General features: G+C 57.2%; 1 protein-coding gene across 2 annotated transcripts in view; it reads right to left on the bottom strand.

The window, feature by feature from the left end:
• Nucleotides 1-5772, bottom strand: part of ADAM12 (ADAM metallopeptidase domain 12) — a 322789-nt gene extending 317017 nt beyond the window's left edge. The window contains exon 1 of one of the 2 annotated variants that reach the window (XM_008274836.4): nt 5185-5772. In XM_008274836.4, the coding sequence (XP_008273058.2) occupies nt 5185-5272 (88 nt within the window). In that variant the 5' untranslated portion in view covers nt 5273-5772. The remainder of the gene's footprint in view (nt 1-5184) is intronic. The other variant, XM_008274835.4, reaches the window with a different exon arrangement.
• Nucleotides 5773-12940: the final 7168 nt, after the last annotated feature.

Raw genomic sequence — 12940 nt, 5'->3', positions numbered from 1 at the left:
CACAATGGCAAGTCACAGGGCTTAATCCTCCCCCCTGCTTACCTCACAGGCCTTCAAGCCAAGCCTAAATCTCTTTAGCAGGAGGCTGGAGGATTCTTGGAAAAATCGACTAGACTGAGAAAGAGTCGGTGACAGAGAGAGCAAAGGCCCAGCAGTAGGTGGGTCCCTGTGTGCACAGCACTGGCAGTCCACTCTTCAATGGCCTTTAACCAAGCACCTCCAGACTCTTGAAGACCATTAGAGATGAGAACAAAGAAGAAGAACCCTAGAGCCAACAATGGGAATAAGATGCTGAACAAGCAATGCTTAATGCAGTCAGTAAACAGAAATCTTCTATCCACTACAACAAGGAACAGTATCACAGATACCATAATAATATTAAAAGAACAAAGAATATCATAGAACAAGAAAAATTTCTTAGAAATTAAATATGTGGTAGAAAAATTTAAAAAGCAAAGATAAGAGTTGAAAAATAAAATTAACTCTCCCAGAAAGTAGAACAAAAATGTGACAGGACGAAAAATAGATAAGACAATTAAAGGGTGAGGGTGTTTATTGCAGGTTGGGACACTCAGCAAACAGCAGTTTTAGGAAAAATGTAGTAGAATAAGTAAGGAAAAAATAACTGAAGAAAAAATACACAAAAGTGTGCTGGAACATGGAAATATGCATTTTCAGACTGAGTTCCCAACACAGTAATTAATGAGAGCTTGGCTAAAGTACGCCATCCTGAAATGCAAAGATATGAATGACAAAAAACATAGAAGCTTCCAGAAAGGAGAAAAAAAAAAAAAGACTACACTTAGAGGACTAAAAATCAGGCCAGCACAGCTTCTCCATCCAGTAGGCTGCAGAGACGGTGAAAAACACCTTACAAAACACTAAAGGAAATGACTTTGCCTCGCAATGTTACACCTAAACCAACGAGCCATCAAGGATAGAATGAGTGGGTACATAAGGGAACTTCAGAGAGTTTGTGGAGAAATGGAATTAGAAGATAACTTCAGGGCTGGTGTTGTGGCACAGGTTAGGCGGCCACTTCCAACACCAGCATCCCATGTGGGAGTGCTGGTTCGAGTCCTGGCTGCTCTGCTTCCGATCCAGCTCCCTGCTGATGGCCTGGGAAGTCAGCAGATGAAGGGCCAAGTAGCTGGACTCCTGCCACCCATGTGGGAGACCCAGATGGAGTTCCTGGCTTTCACCTGGCCCAGTCCTGACTGGTGGACCCACTGGGGAGTGAACCAACAAGTGGAAGCGCGCTCTCTCTCTCTGCCTTTAAATTCAATGTAAAAATCTTAAAGATAGCTTCAGATGGCACTGTGACATGTGCCTGTGATGGTGACATCCCATAGGAGCACCAGTTTGTGTCCCAGCTGCTCCCCTTCCAATCCAGCTCCCTGCTGAAGCACCTGGGAAGGCACAGGAAGATGGCCCAGGCGCTTGAGACCCTACACCTGTGTGGGAGACCCAGCTGGAGCTCCTGGCCCCTGGCTTTGGCCCAGCCCAGTCCCAGCCATTGTGGGCTTTGGGAGAGTGAACCAGCAGATGGGAGATCTCTCTGTCTCTTGCCCTCTTTAACTTTGCTTTGCAAATACATAAATACATCTTTTAAAAAGATAACTTTATTTTGGTGCAAAATAATTTTGAAATCTGTGGATTGCTTTTTCATAATTTGCATTTTCCATGAATTTTTAAAGCCCTCTTGTATTATTATTTTTCTAATAAATATAAAATTGGCTGGCTCAGTCTTTTGACTCTTGTGCCTCATTATCATGCAGAATACAGATATGATATCAGGAGGTACAGCAGTCATGATGAGACCTTGAGGCAGTACATATAAATGTGGAAGTCAATGTCTAAGTATGGAAGATGCAAACAAAATGTGGCACTTGGGTTCCTGCTCACACCACTGACCTGCTATGCCAGTGAAACCAGCTACGGCAGGGGAACAGGAGGATACGTTCGTAGTAAAGTGGAGGTTGTGTGGTAAGAGAAACCGAGGTGCTCCTCTACTCACTGACAGAATGCCTCACTTCTGGTCACCAAAATACACAGGGATGTCGCTCCCCCGTCTTCGTGGGGGAACGACACAGGACCCTGCGCTGTTCTTTCGTCTGCTCGGCCCTCCCCGGGTTTGCTGCTGGTTCTTCCCGGGTTGGCTACCGTCCCTTCCACCTCCGTGGAAGGGCGGTTCCCCCTGCCACTTTCCCCACTTCCGCGGGGGAGCGGCACTCCGCCGGCCGGCTCTCTCGGGGGCTGCACAGGTGTTCCCCTTAGATGTTCCTGGCGCATGCCGTCTCTCTCCTCCTTTATAGTCCTCCTCTGCCAATCCCAACTCGGCTGCCCACATGCCGAGTACGCTGCTCTCCTCCAATCAGTAGCAAGTCCTACAGTTTATTGGTTGAACTGGAGGCAGCTGTGCGGAAGCTGTTTACTTCTCTCCCAGCGCCATATTGTGGGAGAGCAGATGCATAGAATAAGTCTTAATTCCAGTAACTTAGTCCAGTCCGGATTGCTCCCCACAAGGGATTTCTCCCACCAATAACCACTCCTCAGTGAACACCGGCTGGGTGATCTGCAATTTAGCTCCATCTGACGCTATCTGGAGATAACCCAGCACCATCAGGCCCACAGGGCTGGCCCTGCTCAGCTGCTAATCCACCAGCTGTAAACTGGGCTTCCCACAACCCTCTCCTCGGGTTCAATTAATCTGCCAGGACAGCTAACAGAACTGGGTAATATGAACAAAGGTTACAGATGAGCAGCCAGCGGGAAGAGATGTGTAGGGCAAAGAATGTGGGGAAGGGAGAGAAGAGCCTGCAGTCCTTCTGGGTCCGACACCCAGGATTTTACTACTGTGTTGATTAAGACCGGGAGGATGAGGACACAGGGGGGTGGTTAAGCTGCCACTTGTAATGCCATGCTAGCATCCCACACCAGAGGCCAGCTGCGGCCCCTGCTGCTCCACTTCAGACCCAGCTTCCTGCCAGTGTCTCTGGGAAAACAGCAGTGATGGACAAAGAGTGTGGGCCTCTGCCACCCATGTGGGAGACCCACGTGGAGTCCTGGTTTTGGCTTGGCTCAATGCTGGCTGTTGAGGCCATCTGGAGAGTGAACCAATGGATATAATCAATCAACTTCTCACCACTATGCCTTTGTAATTAATTAATTTTTACAAAGACTGGGAGAGGAATGATTGGAGGGGGTATGATTTGGGAGCAGAGGGCTTGGGACCCAGGGTCCTGTTTGGGACTGTTAGGGCTGAGTTGTCGCAGGAGGTACCATGGAGGGGAACAGACAAAGATAGAGACAAACCCGGGATATTCTCCTCCCTTCACAAGTAGAATTCCCCTTTTTATCCTGCCAGCATGAACAAATGTCTCATATTTTTGGACTTTTCAACAGCTTCAATGGTGTGTGACTTGGGACGCTGATTAAGATCTGGTATTGGGAGTCCACGGGTGAACAAGCAGTAGCCCCTGATCTATCACAGTGTGGAACCCACGGGAAATGTGCAGGCCTCACTGACTTTCTACTGGGTAGTGCATACCCTAGGACTCCCCCCCCCAAATCTGTAGTCATAAAGTAAGAGCTCCTAGGGGCCGGTGCTGTGGCCCAGAGGGTCAAGCCTCTACCTATGATGCCTGCATCCCATATAAGCACCAGTTCATGTCCTGGCTGCTCCACTTCCAATCCAGCTCCCTGCTGATGGCCTGGGAAAGCAGCAGAAGATGGCCCAAGGGCATGGGCCCCTGTACCCACGTGGGACGGGAGGAATTTCTTGGCTCCTGGCTTCAGATCAGCCTGGCTCTGACTCTCACGGCTATTTGGAGAGTGAACCAGCAGGTGCAACACCTCTCCTTCTCTAACTCTGCCTCTCAAATATTTTTTAAAAGATGAAATCATAAGCCCCCTCCTCCAAGAAACGGCTTCCCGTTACTAGTCTAATTTGAGTTTCCTCTACACGAATATTGTCCCAGCTCAGCAGATTTCTTATGTGTAAGCCATCCTCAGGCACACTTGGGGCTTTCGGCTTTTTCAAAGTCCTTTCTCAATAACCACCCAAGGGGCCTAACTTGTACACAGTCTCTGAAAACGCTCAGACGACTATGATTTCCACTTGTCTATGTAGTCGGCAGTATTCTCTCTGCCTTCCGTTTGCTTCTTCCTTGCCTTGTACAACACCTTCTTTAAATCAACAACTCCCGGATGGGCCTTTATTGTTGTTTCGGCCACATAAGGTAGGCACGGTGCGGGGTGGAGGGTAGCAGTGGCGAATGCAAAGTGAGCCAAAAACGCGGTGAGGGTTCGTGATGGAGGCGGTTTGCGGGAGAGAAATCAGAAATGCAGACTTGGAAGAAGCCAAGGCAGGGCGTCCTCGGCGGACCGACAGCGCCCCTGGCGGCGGAGCGCCGGCGGCGAGCAGGGAAAGCCCCCGAATTTTTACAAAGGCACCTGCTGGGTGAGCCCTCGTTACGCAAACGGGATCCGCAGGTGCCCGGCTGCAAGGGGATTCCACGCGGGAAAACCCACGTCTGCGAAGCAGCTGTGAGACCCGCGCGCCGTCTTCCCTCCGAAAGGAGTTCTCGCGGCGCACGCGGCTGACGGAAGCGGCGGTTTACGGCCGAGAACCTGAGCCGCGAGAGGCGCGAGAATTCCGCTCAGGGGTCCAGCGGCCGCGGGCGCCCAGGCAGTGACCGGCGGGGCGGGGCGGGGCGGGGCGGGGCGGGGCGGGGGCCCGGGGCTCGGGCGCAGACGGGAGGCGGCGGCGGATCCAGCGAGCGCAGTGGGCACACCTGCGGGAGAAGGCGCGGGGCCCCGCGCGCTCCCCAGGTGTCGCAGGTGGCGAAGCCAGAGAGGCAGGGAAACTTCTGGGCGGGGAGTGACCCCGGGGCCGGGGCGGCCGGAGGGGCAGTGTCGGTGAGACCACTTGGAGCGCATACTTCCCGGCGACACGTGTACCTGTCAAGCTACGCGGCGAGATCCCGGCGAACGTCACCCAAGAGGGGTCGTCCTAACCGGAAAGGGGGCCTCCAGGAAGGGGGCCGGGGTCGCCGCGTTGGGCGCACGCGCCCCGGGGCCGCACCGATGCGCCCGGGGACTCCGCCTCTCTCTCCGGGCAGCCTGGGCGCTCGGCACCCCGGCGGACGTGCAGGGGGGAACCGCCTGGGCTCCGGGACTTACCTCGGGCCGCGCGGGGCGCGAGCAGAGCCCCGGCCAGGGCGAGCAGCAGGGCGCGCGCGGGGGGCGCGGGCGGCGGGCGCGCGGCCATCGTGGCCGGCCTTCGGTGCAGCAGCAGCTCCGGGGCCCCGCGGCGAGCGCCGCAGCATCCCACGCGGGCGCCGGGCTGGGGCCGGGCGTCGCCCCGAGGGCTCTCCCGCCGCGGCGAGTCGGCTCGGAGCCCGCGCGCAGCGCCCGCGCCGCGGAGCAGCCGGCCTAGCCGCTCATTTTCTTACAAGTTCGCCCCGCGCGTGTGAGCGCGCGCGCGCGCGGCGCTGGCACGGCCGGCCCTGACCGTTGCCACAAGTGAGCCAACTGTCCGAGTTGGCCCGGGGACGAGGGAGCTCGCCGGGGAGAGGAGGCCGGCCTGTGAAATGGACCCGCGGCCAGCAGTCCCCGCTCTCATTACCACGGAACAAATTATCGGCTTCCCCAGCACCCCGCCCGCCGGCGGCGTCCCGCGGGTCCTAGAGACCGCGCAGGGCCCCCGCCCGCCGGGGTCCCGCCCAGCGCCGCCGCTCGCCCACCCCCGGGGCGGCTCGGGCCAGGGCGCCTCCCGGGGCGCGCGCGCCGGCGGCACAGACGTGGCTCGGTGGCGGCGCGGGCGCTCGGAGCGCACACATCCCCGCCCCGGGATGATGTGGCCGCGGGGCCCCGGGCGCCCGGCTGCCAAGAGCACACGCGGCGGCGCGGTCCAGCTTTCCAGGCTGGGCTGGAAATGATGACTCGGCGGCTGCGCGCCGGGGAGCGGCGGCCCGCGGCCCCCAGACGGCCCCCAGGCGCGGAGACGCGAGCCCTCGGGCCCGGGCGCTGTGGCCGCGCAGCCTCGGGCTTCATGTTGGAAGATGGGCGCCCATTTCTTTGCCGTGGCCTGGGTAGACTCATGGCAAAGTTTCCCAAACTTTCCCTGTCCTGGTTGGGCTTGTTATAGGAATACAGATTCCCAGGCGCCCTCCGCGCCTTTGGAAGGAGACTCTCGGGGCCTGGGGCCGGGCGGCACCGCGTACGCGCGCCAAAGCGAGCTCCGAACCCTTGGCCTTCTAATCCCACGCCTCGCCGTCGGGGCCTCGGTGTTGGCAGCCTTACTTGCTGCCCGCCCCGGGGCTCCGTCCGGGCCCACAGCGAGGGGGTGGCCCAGACCGCTTAACACACAATCTCCCAGGAACCCCTTGGCAGTCCCAGGTGTAGGTCGGTGCTGAGCTGGCTGGGGGTGGGGGGACACCTGGGGCAATGCCGGCCTGGGTCTGCCCCTCCTGGAGCCCACTTCCTTCCCTTCCACCGCTTCCTGCTGAAAGCTGGGTTTTTCTGCTCCAGGGGGGGGGTCTGTGGGGTCGCCCCTCAACAAGACGCAGGTCTTGGCTCTTGGGCCCCTTCCGCTCCTAGCAGATCCAGCCCTGCCACTCACTGGCATTGCACCAGTGGAGGGGAGAATGTCTCAGGCCGTCCGGGACCTTCCTGCCTGCTAGGGCAAATGGGCAAATCGCCATCCTTCACCGAATGAGCTGGCTGGTGACCCCTTCTAATCGTGGCGTGGCCGGCTGACTGTTATGTGTCCCACACTTCATGGAGGCTGAGAGGGGTGCTCAGGTGCTCCCCCACCCCTCACCTCCTGAACCCAAAGGATGAACCCACAGCTCCCAGAAGGGGTTTTCCCATCAGAAGCCGGCCCGGGTCTTCGTGCAGATTCGCTCTGGTCTTTAACCCTGCGTCCTGGGTGTGAGCTTTCCCGTCTGCTGAGAGTCACGCGTGTGCACACACACACACATACGCACGCACGGGGTTGTGCGCCTCGCTCAGCCCGTGGGAAGCCAGTCTGCACTCCGAGCCCTGCAGTGCGTCAGAGGTCCGGGACCCTGGCTTTGCTCGTAGATGCTGCTGAGCTGGCCTAGGTGAGTCAGACGTGTGGGCCTTACAACTCCGAAAGGCCGGGCCAGAGAATTCAGCATTGTTTCCTTTGAGGTCAGTGGGACAGACTTCTTTCCGCAGAGCCCAGCTGCGGGCCTCTTGCGTCATCCAGACTGGAGAAACGGCTCACTCAGGCCGGCCCTCGGAAGCCCTGCGCCAGCGGCACCGGGCACTTTCTCAACTGTTTCTTTTTGCTCTTTAATAGTCAGCTGTTACCTTTGACTATCAAAGTCCAATTAAAAAAGAAAACCCTCAAAGTTGCACTACTTTCTCCCAGAGGCTCAAGGTGCTCCAAGACGATCCTTGGTTCATTTCTGACCAAAAAAAGACCCAACAGCCATTGCAGAAAACAAACCCAAAAACTAGAAAGGGAAAGGTATTCCTAGCCACAGGGTCTGGTTTCCCAGCCCTGTAATCTGCCATCTCTGTAAAGCCAGGAGCTAGGCTGAGCCTCTGGGCACTGGGACTGTGTGCAGGTCAGTTCCAGCCAGCTGGGCCAAGTGTCGGTCCAGCAGATGGTCTGCCTTGGAGGGGACTCCTGCCCCTCCTCCACAGGAAATGGAGGCTGACATCGCATTCAATTCTGGATTGTTAGGTAATGGTGTGGGGTCAGGGGCCAGGGTCTGCTCGTTAAAATTTCAGATAGACAGCTTGTTGTCCCTTCCTTTCTGGAAGAACTGAGCTTTGCAGTACGGTTTCCTGTGTGCTATTTCTGGGTCACAGCCCGGGCATTCACGATGAACAGGGCACTTATTTCCTACCCCCGCTCGATTGCAGCCTGATCTGCCGTCAGCCGACGTGACACGGAGCCACATTTTCCTGAGCCCGGCTTTCACGGAGGCGTCTGCGGGATGTGCAGGCTCAACCTCCCTGCAGCTCTGCCCAGCGAAGGGCCTGCAGACACAGCTCACGGAACAGCTTTCCTCTCTCCAAGCACAGTTCCCAAGGCTTGCTGCAAAAATCAACAAACACAGGCGCTCTGTGATTAAGATTCTTGGAAATCTTTTTAACTCCCTCTCTTGGGGAGATGGAAACTCCTGCTCCTCTTAGCCTGCAGCAACATGTGGTCCGTTTTTGGTTTCCTAGATCATCTCGCTTCAAGAACCCATGCCTTACCTCCTCAAAAACCTGCTCCCAGTGGGGCACGCGAAGCTCTTGTCTGCTGCTTTCACTATTGTACACCACGGGGTCTTAAAGTTGCCCATTTAATGGCGAGGAAAGAATGCCCAGGCAGGAGGGAGTGCTGGTGGTGCCTGGAAACGTGGTGCTGAGTCAGAAGGGACCAGAAAGGTCACCCAGCCATAGTCACCTGCGTCACCCGGGCAGTCGCCCCTCGCACTGCCACCTGGGACAGGTGGCCAGCAGGCCTGGGCAACAGCTGAACGCAAGTTTCAGAGAGACCCCGAGGCAAAACCACCCGGTCCAGTGGTGCCCGAAGTCCTGCTCACGGAACGCGCTGGGCGGAAGACAGAGGTTCGTCCTGGGGCGTCAGAGATCTGGGAGGCTGATGAGTTATACAGCAGGGGTGATACCCAGGTAACTCTATGCTGAGTTCTGGCTTCCAGGAATTCCTGGTCATTTCATTGCCAAGACCACTGCCCTCACCATTTTTGAGCTCTGGATGAGGGTTCGCCTGGGGCAGGCCTGGGTCCCTGTTTTGTCCCAGGATCTCTTTCAATAGCAGCGCCTTCTGTGTCCAAGTGTCTGGTTTGCCACCAAATTTCACAGCCGCCCTACTCTGTAGAGAGATCCGTGTTGTGCATGGTGTTTGCGGGCTGGAGGGCAGGCAGGCGCATGCTTGGTTTTCCATCCTGACTCAATGGAGACCTCGGCCTGGCCCGAGGCAGAGCTGTCTCCGGGCACGAAGCTTCAGGAAGTTCTCTAAGCGGTTTCACTGCGGGGGTAGCCTGTCCTGCGGTGAACGGATGCAAACCACCACCGCTGGGGGCTGCCAGGGTGGGGGCTGCCGGGGGGGGGGGGCGCTACAGGCCATCTGTAACCCCAGCTGCCACGCACCTGCACCTGCAGGTTTTGGGGGGGGGCGCTGCACCCTGAGCACACCAGAGAGCAATTGTGATGAAGAGGCACTCTCTCCCAGAGGCAGAGGGGCCTGCATGCCCCCAGGACGGCCACTTGCTTCTCAGGCTCCTCAAAGCCAGGGGAGCCGGGCTTGGTGGGGGCTGGGCGGGACCTGCAGGAGCTCCGGGGATAGGCAGGGGTCCCCGTGTCTGGTCTCCTGCAGGTTTCCTCCCCGGGAGACCTGCTTTCCAGTCGTGTGGGGAGGATCATCCATTAGCAAGTCCATGGCTGGGCTCTCTGCTCTCCAAATTAACTAGGCACGGTCCTCATTTCGTCTTTACTGTTTTAGGCAAATCGACCCCAATTTCTGTAACGTGCCCCTCGGGCCTTGTTCTCGCCCTCTTTAATCATGTTTGTTGCTCCGTCTTGGATCTTCTCCAGTTTCTTCATTTCCCTTAAACGGTGGAGGCCAATTGCGGTCCTGGCACTCCAAACAGGATCTGCCCGGGGCCAAGGGAAGCCAAGGGCTGGCGGACGGTGTCTGCCTGGGCCAGGCTGCTTCGAGGATGAAGTGGCGGTTGGAGGCCGGTGGCTGCCTTGAGCAGGGTGGGCTGCCCCTCATCCACCCGCCCTCTCCAGTGCTCTGCGGCCTCTTCTGGGATCCCCTGGGAGTCTTTGTTTCTCCTTCTCGGCTCTGCATCCTAGCAGGTGCTTCTATCCTGGGCTCCTTTCCCTGCTGCCCCCTCCACGTCCAACGTTCTGGGGCCGAACTCCGTTCTTCCTCCTCCTACCCGTAGCTCTGGCCTGGGACTTGATGCAGCTTGGGTTCTTAGCAGACACTGCACATTCACAGTTTCCCTCTCTGCCAGGCCCCGAGGCGGTGGCAGCCGGCCAGCCGTGGTGAGCTCCGGGTCGGGGATCAGCGGGAGACTGTGCGGTGCCGACCCAGGATGTCACCTGCTTGCTCCACCCCTCAGAGCAAGCGCTTGCTCAGCTTTTTTTCTTTTTCTTTTTCTTTTTTTTTTTTTCTTCCTTTTTTTTGTCCTAGGCTGAGTTGTGAAATAAGGAACCACAATTCAAGCACATGTCTCCGAGATAGGGACACAGACCTAGTCCAGAGGCTTTGCGCCTCTGGAACGTAATCCTAAACCTGCAGCCTCCGAGGTCTCATCAGCCCTCACTAAATCCCTCCAATCACTATTCCTCTGTTTGTAAACTTCATCTACTTGAATGTAAGATCTACAGAGAGAGAGGCAGAGAGGCGGGGGGGAGAGAGAGAGAGGGAGAGAGAGAGTCTTCCTTCTGCTGGTTCATTCCCCAAGTGCCCGCAACAGCCAGAGTTGGGCCAGGCTGAAGCCAGGAGCCTGGAACTCCATCTGGGTCTCCCACGTGGCTGCAGCGGCCCAAACACTTCAGCTGGCATCCGCTGCCTCCCGGGATGCGGCAGCAGGAAGTGGATTGGAGGCAGAGTAGCTGAAACTGGAGCCACACACTCCAACGGGGGTGCAGGCACTGTGAGCAGTGGCTTAACCCACTGCACCCCAACAGCCACCAGCCTCCTCCTCTTTTTTTTTTCAGGCAGAGTGGACAGTAAAAGAGAGAGAGAGAGAGAGAGAGAGAGAGAGAAAGGTCTTCCTTTTGCCGTTGGTTCACCCTCCAATGGCCGCCATGGCCGGCGTGCTGCGGCTGGCGCACCACGCCTATCCGAAGGCAGGAGCCAGGAGTCAGGAGCCAGGTGCTTCTCCTGGTCTCCCATGGGGTGCAGGGCCCAAGCACTTGGGCCATCCTCCACTGCCTTCCTGGGCCACAGCAGAGAGCTGGCCTGGAAGAGGGGCAACCAGGACTAGAACCCGGTTTGCCGGCGCCGCTAGGTGGCCTCCTCCTCTTTGAAAGGAGGTACATGCAGACCTCGAGAGCCTGGGGTTGGAGGCTGGGTCTTCCACCGCCTCTCCTCCCAACTCCAGAGTCCATTTGGCTCCTTCCCCTCTCAGTTCCTCCACCATGTGCCTCTGTTGGCCACCAGTCCTGTGTCCCTCTGGAGTCTGCGGACACCCTGTCCCCCGGCCCCAGGGCTGGATAGCCTTGGGAAGACAGTCCCCACGGAGACAGCCCCAGGCCCCTGGCTCCGTAGGGGTTCAGGTGGACGGACCGTGGGCCGTCTTGGCCGTCCTGGCTGTGACCACCATCTTGCCTCTTAGGTGACCCGATGGTCATTAGCATAACACCCAGGGCTGGGCTTGTGGGGTGCCCCTTCTCTCACACCTGAGACGTGGACCTTTCTTGGAGCCCAGGGCCTTCCTGTGAGCCACGCACTGCCTTTGTCTGTGGAGCCCTCCCTCCGCCTGCTGGCGCTGGTGCTGAAACCCGCTGTCTCATAGCCACAGAGACCCCGCTTCCGCCCGCGAGGTCCCCCCTAAATCACATCCGTGTCGTCGTGGGTCTGTCCTCTTCCTTGGGTCTCAGGGACCTTTCTGCCTTTGGCAGCGATTTCAGTATCCCAGGTTTTTCCAGAACGGGCTCCTTGGGCTGTCACTCCAGGCAGGGGCACTTGGAGGATGAACATCTAGCAAAGCTCCATGGGGTCCTCGCCGTGCTCAGAAAGACACTGGATCCCCTGCAGGGGATGGATCACCTGCCCCGCCCTCCAGCACATGGTCCCGTCCTCCAGCACACGGCCCCGCCCTCCAGTCCCGTGGGCCCCTGGGCATGTACTTCCTCCAGCGTCGGGATGCCCTCTCCTGCCCTCCACAGCCGGCCCAGCGCTCATGGCCCACGGGGCACTGTTTCCTCCCTGCTGTTTTTCTGCCCGCCCCGTCCTGGTGCCCACTGCTAGCACGGAGCTTGCCGTGGTCACTCTCGATGTGCGTGCCTGTCTACCTCACGAGGCCACGGTCCCCTGATGCTCACTGCCTCGTCTGCTGTGCCCCTGGCCAGCCCAGAGCCTGGCAAAGAGGGAGGCTGGCAATTTCTGGCTGAGCAGATAAATGAACCAGTGTGCCACCATGTTCCCATCTGGGTCCTTTAAGTATTTTCCTCTCCATACGGTTTTCCAGTTCTGGCCCGAGAACAGTGACTTCGTGTAAGCATGGCTATTGCCCAGGTCCAAGAAGATAAGTGAGCAATATTTCATTTCTTTCCCTGACCATTCTCCCAATAACCTCCCTAATTATTCCATTAAGGCCCATTACCATTGCAAATCAAGTTAGGCCTAATTTCCACAACGCTAGCAATCTGTACTGGGACACGTTTTATTTTCGAAAATCTTTGATTTCTAACTAAGTCTATTACTTCTGGTACTATTTTGAAATTTAATAAAAGCAAAATAAAGCTCTTCCAAGACTCCAAACACCCTCAGACTGTGTTTGTTCTGCTAATCAGACAATGGATAAGGACTGTGGCTACTTGGAGATATTGCCAACAACAGAAAACATAAATACGAGCATGAGGCAGAATAATTTAAAACCAGAAATGTGTGTTGGTGATAACTGTGAAAGTCACGTGGGAGAGCCTTGGTCACAACATCAAATTTCGTGGCCTTTTTTAAACTATAATCTCATATTAGAGAACCGCTTCCACATAGAGGAGTGCCAAGACACTGAGAACATTTGGTCCTGAAAGCCACAGACCTGCACCGTGGAGAAAATGCTGTCTGTCTGGGGGCAAGATGGAGGCCGTGGGGGGCGCACCACGGTGCCAGAGAAGGGGGCCGGCACAGGTGGCAGCCCCTCCCCTGTGGCACCCCTCCGGCAGTCCGGGGTGAGTGGGCTGGGCTGACCCCAAGCCAGCTCCACCAGAG

Source organism: Oryctolagus cuniculus, chromosome 15 (genome assembly GCF_964237555.1).
Source record: "Oryctolagus cuniculus chromosome 15, mOryCun1.1, whole genome shotgun sequence".
Taxonomy (NCBI): Eukaryota; Metazoa; Chordata; class Mammalia; order Lagomorpha; family Leporidae; genus Oryctolagus; species Oryctolagus cuniculus.
This window is presented reverse-complemented; position numbering and strand designations above follow the sequence as displayed.